At 35.2% G+C, this 10,532-nt stretch overlaps 3 protein-coding genes and 8 non-coding genes across 11 annotated transcripts, besides 4 other annotated features; 5 read left to right on the forward strand and 6 right to left on the reverse strand. All coding sequences in view use genetic code 4, as the record gives it.

Annotated features, from left to right (window-relative positions):
• Positions 1-726: part of a repeat region (IR-A) that runs on past the window's edge.
• Positions 727-776: 50 nt separating this feature from the next.
• LSU6 lies at positions 777-819 on the reverse strand. Its single transcript has one exon. It is a non-coding gene (ribosomal RNA).
• A 27-nt stretch (positions 820-846) lies between these two features.
• On the reverse strand, positions 847-881 carry LSU2. The gene has a single exon. It is a non-coding gene (ribosomal RNA).
• On the reverse strand, positions 879-1,997 carry cob (apocytochrome b). Its single transcript has one exon. It carries the CDS (start codon positions 1,995-1,997, stop codon positions 879-881), a length of 1,119 nt encoding a protein of 372 aa, YP_009363186.1.
• Positions 1,998-2,002: 5 nt separating this feature from the next.
• On the reverse strand, positions 2,003-2,070 carry LSU5. Its single transcript has one exon. It is a non-coding gene (ribosomal RNA).
• A 63-nt stretch (positions 2,071-2,133) lies between these two features.
• Positions 2,134-2,216, forward strand: LSU4. The gene has a single exon. It is a non-coding gene (ribosomal RNA).
• A 401-nt stretch (positions 2,217-2,617) lies between these two features.
• On the reverse strand, positions 2,618-4,063 carry cox1 (cytochrome c oxidase subunit I). Its single transcript has one exon. The coding sequence runs from the start codon at positions 4,061-4,063 to the stop codon at positions 2,618-2,620; it is 1,446 nt and encodes a 481-aa protein (YP_009363187.1).
• An 11-nt stretch (positions 4,064-4,074) lies between these two features.
• Positions 4,075-4,815: a repeat region (rpt_unit: IR-A).
• Positions 4,816-5,417: 602 nt separating this feature from the next.
• Positions 5,418-6,595: a repeat region.
• A 285-nt stretch (positions 6,596-6,880) lies between these two features.
• cox3 (cytochrome c oxidase subunit 3) lies at positions 6,881-7,534 on the forward strand. Its single transcript has one exon. It carries the CDS (start codon positions 6,881-6,883, stop codon positions 7,532-7,534), a length of 654 nt encoding a protein of 217 aa, YP_009363188.1.
• A 225-nt stretch (positions 7,535-7,759) lies between these two features.
• On the forward strand, positions 7,760-7,795 carry SSU6. Its single transcript has one exon. It is a non-coding gene (ribosomal RNA).
• Positions 7,796-7,949: 154 nt separating this feature from the next.
• SSU7 lies at positions 7,950-8,006 on the forward strand. Its single transcript has one exon. It is a non-coding gene (ribosomal RNA).
• A 19-nt stretch (positions 8,007-8,025) lies between these two features.
• LSU1 lies at positions 8,026-8,276 on the forward strand. The gene has a single exon. It is a non-coding gene (ribosomal RNA).
• Positions 8,277-8,339: 63 nt separating this feature from the next.
• Positions 8,340-8,450, reverse strand: LSU3. The gene has a single exon. It is a non-coding gene (ribosomal RNA).
• A 904-nt stretch (positions 8,451-9,354) lies between these two features.
• Positions 9,355-10,532: a repeat region.

Below are 10,532 nucleotides of genomic sequence, written 5' to 3' on the forward strand. Positions count from 1 at the left end.
TTCATGCAGGTGTATCCTGTCATCTACTCAGCTTTATAACACTTCATTCTTTGTGTTATAACATGCTTTCTATACAGCGCACTGTTGTTTGCTGTTATCGTTGTAACTAGACTAAGCAAATAACAATACACTGCTATTTCGGTATTCTTATCTATTTTAGATATCTTTAATACTTCATAGCTTTAGTGCGTACTATCTAGTTATCCAAAACACTTATCAGTGTTGTCTTTTTAACTATACTTACCAACTGTTTTAGCTAGTCTATAACTGTAGCACTAACTATCCCTCAGAATATGTGTAGAGAGTCATCTTTGTCTGAGTACCACATATCCCAGTGAATACCATATAAAGCTGCTTTGGTATGTACACAATCTGCGTTAGACATATCTGTTAGTCTTAACTGCTAGCAAATAGTCAATCAAGCTAGAAGCTTTCACAGACTCTTGAAGCTTTGTAGACCGTAACAGTATACAAAACGAGGCCTATCGTACCTATTGAAGAAGCATAAACTTCCTCCGTTAATTGGTTCTCAATCCAGCACGATGCTAGTATTGTGATATGTATACTATCAATTACCATACATGTTTCTTTAACCCAAAACAAAACATGGATTAACATGTAGGTATATTGTAGTGCAGTGAGTGTATGTACATCACTTTATAGTAGATAATATGCTTGTGGTGTACTATAGGACCATAAGATATTATGTACGTATGAGCGAATGCAGTGGCTATCGCATGATACAGTAGTATAGTCTTACCACAGAACTTGGTAAAGGATAGCGGTTAACCTTTCCTTTTCCTTACGTACTCAGGTGTTTCACATGTTAGTACTGTAGAAACAAGACATGTAGATGCAGACTTCCTGGCTAAGCCATCCTATAGGGATCGTAGTCGTGTACTGCTACAAGTTACACTTGTTTGTCCTATTAGTAGGTACAGTAGAAGTACATAGATACCTACTTGGGTAGTAAAGAGGTTAAGATGATACATACCTAGGTAACCTATAGTTACTAATAGAGGTATTAATAACACTCTTCTATGTGAATATGTTCTATGAACATTGTAGAGTGATAACACTGTAGCATTGTTCCTCTGCTCCACTGTCTGTACTAGTGTCTGAATAAACACTAGCATTGTTACTAAACCTGATAGTTTAGTTGGTAGTAGTTTGAGAGTACCATAAAAAGGTAAGAGATACCATTCAGGTACTATATGTAATGGTGTCATCAGTGGATCAGCTAATAAGCTATTATCACTATCACCTGTGAATAGTGGAATAATTGCATATGCTAACTGACTCACTATTAACATTGATGTTATAGCCATCATATAGATATCAGAAGCTAACACTGTTGGTGAGAATCTGATAGATGAATAGCTATCTACTACGCTCAAAGGATTACTACTTGAGTTTAGATGTAGGTAATATATATGTATAACTATCATAAGTAACATTACAAATGGTAGTATAAAATGTAATATATAGAACCTACCTAAGGTACTACTATTTACAGAGTAATTACCTAGTAGTAACTCAGTTAGTCCTTTGTTCCAGTAGAACAAGTTAATGATTACCGTAGCTCCCCAGTAGCTCATTTGGCCATATGGTAATACATATCCCATGAAGCCAATAGCGTAGGATAACATTAGTATAACTATACCTGTATACCACGATAAAGGGAGATATGTGCATGAATACCATAGTCCCTTAATTAGATGAGCGTACATAAACATGAAGAACAGACATACTCCATTACTATGCAGATATCTGTATAAATATCCATTATGGATATCTTCAAGAATATATGCAATACTGTAGTAGGCATCAGGGGCTACAGCTACATAGTTAAATGACAGTATTACCCCTGTTAGTATCTGCATAACTAGTACTATTCCTAATATGAAACCTATATTCCAATTACTATTTAGGTTAATAGGTACGGAATAACTAATAAGTTGCGATAATAATAGATTTACTGCAAATCTAACTGTTATATTGTTGGTTATAGCCCTATTCCTATAGTTATAGTATGATACTTGTCAAGTTCCTTTACTATGTATAGATCATAGGTTATTCAACTAACTTCATAATTGGTATATAATGTACTTTATTACTTGAATCAAGATTGATAGTAATGATAGTTCATCATATTCAATGATACGTGAGTTGGGTTAATAACGCCACAAGGCAGTTAGTTCCCTATCTATTACATTGGTAATATAATTCAGCTCAACGTGATTCTAAAACTATATAGTATTCTATAGAAGCACAATTCCCTTCTCGCTGTATCTGGCATTGCAAGACAATGGTGACACTAATCATAGGTGTAACCATATAAGAACTCATTAGAGAATTCATTAGTATTCTATAAGAATAGTGAATGAGTTCTAATTTAGATAGGATAGAATCTATCTAGTAGACTCTTTAGGTATTCTATTTGACATAATTATTGTACAAATAGTTAGCTATAAGTGTTTACTTAGCATGTCCTAATCTAATGAAGTTCTGGTTTATTGTTTAGATTATTAACTGTAAAGTACATAATGAACAATATAATGACACTAACATATAGATGGCCCTTTGTTCGGTATTGCATGCCTAGTATGTAACATAACTATAGCGTTAAGATGTATAGTAATAGTATCTTAATGATAAATAGCATTGTTGAACCTATACTACATAATGCATTCCATGACCAGACTTCGTCTCCGTAGTCAGGTATTCTTCTTGGCAATGTTGCAAAGCCTAAGAAGTGCATTGGAGTGAATGTCAACAGTATTGCTAATACCATAATTGGAACTAGTACTATCAAACATCTGTTAGTGATAACTACTTCTAACATTAGTCTTTGTGTAAATGCAATAAATGCCAATAGAGCAAGAATTGCACCAATACTTAAGACGAAGTGGAAGTGAGCTACCACATACGCTGTATCGTGTAAAGACACGTCAATACCTGCATTGCCTAGGACTACTCCAGTAGTACCACCTAGTGTAAAGGTAACTATGAAGGCTATGACTATCTGTATTATACCAAGATATCTATTGACTACAGTACTTTGCAAAGTACATATCCAATTGAATATCTTGTTACCAGTTGGCAACGCGATCAAGATTGTAGTAGTAGTAAAATAACTTCTAGTATCTACTTCTACTCCGGATGTATACATATGGTGTACCCATACAAGACATCCAATTATCGCTATAGATGCCATTGCTATAATCATAGTCTGGTTACCAAACACCTCTTTGGAGGTAGTACAGGCTAAGATCAAGCTAATGATACCAAATGCTGGTAATATTAGTACATACACTTCTGGATGTCCAAAGACCCAGAATAGATGTTGATACAATATTGGATCACCTGCATTTGTAGGATCAAATAGCATAGTGTTATAGTGCCTATCAGCAAGAAGCATACATAGTGCTGCTGTTAACACTGGTAATGTTACTAACAATAACACAGATGTTATATAGATAGACCAAGAAGTTGGTAACTGTCTATCTAACAGCATTCCTATACACTTCAAGCTGTTAAAAGTGCAAACAAAGTTAACACTACTCATAACGCTTGCTATACCTGATATAATCAATCCAGAGATTATCAAATCTACACTAAGTGTTGTAATGGATGTACTTAAAGGAGGATATAATGTCCATCCTGTACCTCCACTTACTTCACAATAAAGTGAAGAAACCACAAGAGCAAATGCCAATGGCTGTAATAGTAAACTATACAAGTTAGCTCTTGGGAAGACAACCTCGGGAGCACCGACCAGTATGGGTAGTAGGTAGTTACCTATACCTCCAAACAGGCCTGGCATGATGTTGAAGAATATCATGATAACGCCATGTAAGGTGAAAGCTAGGTTATAGATATCTACTATATCAATAGCTATGAACCTATCTCCACTACTACCTAGCTCTCCTCTAATAATTAGGCTAAGGTAAAAACCTACTATGCCAAATATATAGGATAGCCAAAGGTAGCTAATACCTACGACTTTATGGTTAGCACATATTGATGTGAATAACATTGCCTTGAAGGCTCATAATGTCATATAACAATGAGTGCATTCGCTCATACGTACATAATATCTTATGGTCCTATAGTACACCACAAGCATATTATCTACTATAAAGTGATGTACATACACTCACTGCACTACAATATACCTACATGTTAATCCATGTTTTGTTTTGGGTTAAAGAAACATGTATGGTAATTGATAGTATACATATCACAATACTAGCATCGTGCTGGATTGAGAACCAATTAACGGAGGAAGTTTATGCTTCTTCAATAGGTACGATAGGCCTCGTTTTGTATACTGTTACGGTCTACAAAGCTTCAAGAGTCTGTGAAAGCTTCTAGCTTGATTGACTATTTGCTAGCAGTTAAGACTAACAGATATGTCTAACGCAGATTGTGTACATACCAAAGCAGCTTTATATGGTATTCACTGGGATATGTGGTACTCAGACAAAGATGACTCTCTACACATATTCTGAGGGATAGTTAGTGCTACAGTTATAGACTAGCTAAAACAGTTGGTAAGTATAGTTAAAAGACAAACACTGATAAGTGTTTTGGATAACTAGATAGTACGCACTAAAGCTATGAAGTATTAAAGATATCTAAAATAGATAAGAATACCGAAATAGCAGTGTATTGTTATTTGCTTAGTCTAGTTACAACGATAACAGCAAACAACAGTGCGCTGTATAGAAAGCATGTTATAACACAAAGAATGAAGTGTTATAAAGCTGAGTAGATGACAGGATACACCTGCATGAAGAAGCTCATGCTTACTAAGCACTGTGTGCCTGGCAACAATCACAGATGTGTTTAATATTCACATCGAAGAAGAAACATCCTATAGATAAGTTTTAATAGCTTTGCTTTTAGATATATTTCTCTTCAATAGGTACGATACTGATCATTATCAGTATACAAAATAACACTACATGTACCTATTGAAGAAGAATATCTTCAAACTATCTACCTAACAAAGATCGTCTCTTTCTTAGTTCGAGGTAATTAATTAAGTCATACACTAACTATCGAAATAAACAGAACATGTAAAGTCTTTGAATAGACAAAGTCTATCAGAAAACATATCTCTTATAATACGAGTAGTGAGATAAATAAAACTCTCACTACGATGTAAATATATTATGAATAGTAAATACCTAAGAGAAATAAACCATTCTCTCAAAATATAAACGACATCTTTATGTTGAATTAAAGTAAATTAGCATGCTATGTGTTAAAGCAATGTTTAATTGCTTATATCTGCATAGATTCTTGCGCTATTTGCTGTAGAGTTAATCGCAACTTATTGATAACAGCAAACAACTCTAACTGCGCTGTATATGTCATGACAGTATTCTGCCGAACGAAGCTAAATGCTGCATAGGCCGTGTGCCTATAGAGGCAACGTAAGCAGATGTGAAACATTTGTAGAAGTTGTTAGGAATGAAATGTCGTAGAATGAATGGGATTACTTTCAATAGTACGAAGGTAACCCTTTCGCTATGGCCGAAAGGCCATAGCGAATTTCATACGTAGATATGAATTGTTCTACTACATTCGCTTCGCTAACGCTACGCTTCCTGAACACTCTGTTCCACATACTGTTCTGCATGGTGGGTATCTACGTTCACTACGTTCACTTGGTTGTTGCCCAAGCTATTCCCTCTCATAGGATCCTCCCTTCCTGTGATGCGCATCACTATCAGGTGCGATGGAATACCCTAACAACTAAACCACCCAACAGTCACTAATAACAGTTACACTTAAATGACGGGAACTGAAGTTCTATTGTCAAATAGTTCTGTACTCGTAGCCATAGTTGAACTAACCACTTATACACTTACAGTATACAAGTAGTGGTAACTGCTAACTATTAGCGACCATTATACCACGTGACTGATAAGCTAAGCTCTTACGTTGGTACTGGCTTATCTCCCTGCCATCTGTATATCTACAGCGGCATAGGCCACGTCAGCTCACACAGCGGGCAGTCAAGGATATCAAGCTTTGCAGCTTTAACCCTAACTAGTTGCTAGTTTGTACCTCTGGGTATCATGGTATACGCTTATTAGTGACATCTGTACGATGTTATCACGACATATCGTTACATGCGAGTTGATTTGTAGTTAATCGCAATAATCTGTTGATATTGTGCATTAATAGTTGATTGGATCAACTAACACATATCATAGCATGGGATACAATGATCTCTACCGGACCATCTAATCATTGTATGGTATGGTAGTAGTAGCATAGTGCTAGTCACTATATATAGTTACCTGCTAGTAGCAATACATGTACTAGTATACCTATGTACTAATGGAGTTATCATAAAGCATCTATTGATACTTTAGGATATATTAACGTAATGATACGTTATGGTATTAGTTGTAGGCACCTTAGTACTGCCGCACATCTATTACATGCGTATGTATCTGCAATAGCTACACCACTACATATACTGCGAATAGATAGTGTTGTACCTATAGAAGAACTAACAAGTAATTCTATATGCTACTATAGCCTATTATGTAGCTTAGTACAAGTACTAATCTATTAGTATGCCATTATATAATAATATCTTATGGTCCTATAGTACACCACAAGCATATTATCCAGTTAATGGTTGTAAGGATAAGACATTCTCCTTTAGATGTGTCTAAATGTCATTATACTAATACTATGGACTCTGTAAGTTAAACTATTGAGTCTAGTATGGATTAACATTATAGATCGCAGAATGCTCTTTAATGTATTTAACCATAGCTAATACTCGATATTAATCTTAAAGTACAGGACTAGATCCCTGGGATAATAATCCCATACTAAGATTATATACTTCATAGTAGTCTATAGTTACATTAACAGTCTCTACTCCTCTACCCTGAAAGAGTTATCTTCAGGAATGTTCTTAGTTAACGTAGTGCTATCACTGCTATCTACTTTACAAGAGAATGCAGAGACATTGACGTTCACTGTTTACTCGATAATAGGCAGTGTTATTCTGTCTGAATTACTCCTGTTTATTAGCTTGATTTATAGTGTACTTCATAGCACTGTGTGCAAAGATCCAGTAGATCTATCTCAAGCAACTGAATGCATAGAGTCATTAACTGACTCTCTTGGATTAGGTTGTGCAGCAACAACACTGCTACTCTTCGAGGGTAGGGATAGATGTTACACACTTTATAGTAAGTACAATGATGTATGTACATTGTCTGCTATACTGTATTCTTACATACAGAGCAATGAATACAATAACATGTTGAACTATGTTAATACAAGTAGCATACAAGGACTATTTTACTGTATTACAGTAGTACATGCACTTCATGTGTTACTTGGTGTAAGTTTGATTATGATAGATAGTATCAATCATAGTGAATACTACGATAATATCATAGTTGATTCTTATCTATACCTATACATAGCAACATACTGGCATTTCGTAGAAGCTGTATGGCTATCACTATTATCCTTATTGTACATGTATTAATACATGCTATAGTTCTACTATATACAATTATGCCTATAGTGGTAATAGATATGAGTCATTGATACGTTAGGATTGACAGTAAAAGCCATTATGATAATGTACTGACATTATATAGCTTTAATGATCCCATGCTAATATTAAACATATTACTAGCTACGTATCATAACTATACTAATCAAGATGAATCCGTATTCAATGATGTTATATCAATGATGCGATACTTACATCTCATAAACACACTGCCCGACACGTATCAATAGTTACTAATACTATTATATCAATGCTAAGGTTACTTAGTTAAATGATCTCATAGTCTAACATTGATGCTAAGTTCATGTAGGACGTATACACATTAATAGTACGATACAATGTAATTATGATAAAGATTATTGACTAATACATCTGTTTCTTTACATGTTTCAGCTACAAGTTCACTGTCAGCTACCTTGTTTCGACTTCGTATTGACTGTGTGAGCAACTACGCTATCTATTGATATTGCATTCAATTGGAATTGTATTCTAAGAAGCGTCTGTTTATACAAACACAAGATACTGCTAACATAGATATCTATGTATAGTCTCTGGTATCTGTTCAGTGGTATGTAACCAAACAACGATTGTAAGATCACAATGTACCTATTAGATGAATAATTATCATCTAATGCAACGATAGCACGACTTCTTCATTGTCTCTACTATGTAGTCTACGAAATAGAACTAGTCTTGAATATGAGGCTACATGTAATGTGACGGATAGTCCCTATGCACCTTAGCCATCATCTCTTCATAGCTACATTAAATTAAGCCATGATGAGTCGACATGGAGGTATCAATAGAGTAACACGATACGAGCTCATGTTATTCATTGACCTGTTACCCCTAGCGTACCTTCTAGCTAGTACTACATACAGTTCTGTATTGTAATAAGCAGACATAGCTTGTTACTGAATCATCTCGCAATGAACTCCTTTAATGCTTGGCATTGATGTATCATACTCGAGTCATTCATAGTGTAACCGCTACTGCTGGCACTAGATGGTGCTACAATGTATTACATCAACTCTAATGTATTGCTGCTCTCAAGCATACATGACACTACTATAAAACTTGAAAAGTATAAGCAGTTGAACATAGTTATGTTAATGATGCTAGATCGTTCCACGTCATTTGATGTTGACGTATATCAACGACTCTTACTTCCATCATCTTGACATGAATTATATTAACTTCTCTCAGTTACTATATACTATATTAACTATATACATATGAATGTTAAGTTACCATATCATTCACTGATCTGATGTTGGCTATCATATAACAATACTAAGTATACATAATCCAAATAATCTAGCACAGAATGTGTTATATTCTTTGCTTGGATACATATGTGTAGCATTAGTAACCATATTATGTGTTATTGAGATGAACGTCAACGGAACATGTTCGTTAATCGATACGACTCGTTCGATCTTACTAGCTCATCATTGCTTTAAATAGCTAATAACACTATAAAGATTGTGATCAATCTACATAATATTTACAAGAATGTATATGAGTATACACAATGTACTTTAAATATGTGTAGATAGTAGATATATTCTAGACGAACAATCAATAGATAGTTATCTATGAAATCTACTATGTAGAGCTATTATAACATAATGACTTACTATACATGTGTTATAATCCTATGTGATATCTGTTAATTCTACTACTAAAATTAGCATAATTATAGAAGGATATTCACATACTCAAAGGTATGGATAATTATTACTTCCATCGGACTATCATATAATAATTATGAAGTACCTTATGCTATCATAGATTAGTACTTGTACTAAGCTACATAATAGGCTATAGTAGCATATAGAATTACTTGTTAGTTCTTCTATAGGTACAACACTATCTATTCGCAGTATATGTAGTGGTGTAGCTATTGCAGATACATACGCATGTAATAGATGTGCGGCAGTACTAAGGTGCCTACAACTAATACCATAACGTATCATTACGTTAATATATCCTAAAGTATCAATAGATGCTTTATGATAACTCCATTAGTACATAGGTATACTAGTACATGTATTGCTACTAGCAGGTAACTATATATAGTGACTAGCACTATGCTACTACTACCATACCATACAATGATTAGATGGTCCGGTAGAGATCATTGTATCCCATGCTATGATATGTGTTAGTTGATCCAATCAACTATTAATGCACAATATCAACAGATTATTGCGATTAACTACAAATCAACTCGCATGTAACGATATGTCGTGATAACATCGTACAGATGTCACTAATAAGCGTATACCATGATACCCAGAGGTACAAACTAGCAACTAGTTAGGGTTAAAGCTGCAAAGCTTGATATCCTTGACTGCCCGCTGTGTGAGCTGACGTGGCCTATGCCGCTGTAGATATACAGATGGCAGGGAGATAAGCCAGTACCAACGTAAGAGCTTAGCTTATCAGTCACGTGGTATAATGGTCGCTAATAGTTAGCAGTTACCACTACTTGTATACTGTAAGTGTATAAGTGGTTAGTTCAACTATGGCTACGAGTACAGAACTATTTGACAATAGAACTTCAGTTCCCGTCATTTAAGTGTAACTGTTATTAGTGACTGTTGGGTGGTTTAGTTGTTAGGGTATTCCATCGCACCTGATAGTGATGCGCATCACAGGAAGGGAGGATCCTATGAGAGGGAATAGCTTGGGCAACAACCAAGTGAACGTAGTGAACGTAGATACCCACCATGCAGAACAGTATGTGGAACAGAGTGTTCAGGAAGCGTAGCGTTAGCGAAGCGAATGTAGTAGAACAATTCATATCTACGTATGAAATTCGCTATGGCCTTTCGGCCATAGCGAAAGGGTTACCTTCGTACTATTGAAAGTAATCCCATTCATTCTACGACATTTCATTCCTAACAACTTCTACAAATGTTTCACATCTGCTTACGTTGCCTCTATAGGCACACGGCCTATG

This window comes from Babesia microti, mitochondrion, assembly GCF_000691945.2.
Source record: "Babesia microti strain RI mitochondrion, isoform 3 complete genome".
In the NCBI taxonomy this organism is placed as follows: domain Eukaryota; phylum Apicomplexa; class Aconoidasida; order Piroplasmida; family Babesiidae; genus Babesia; species Babesia microti.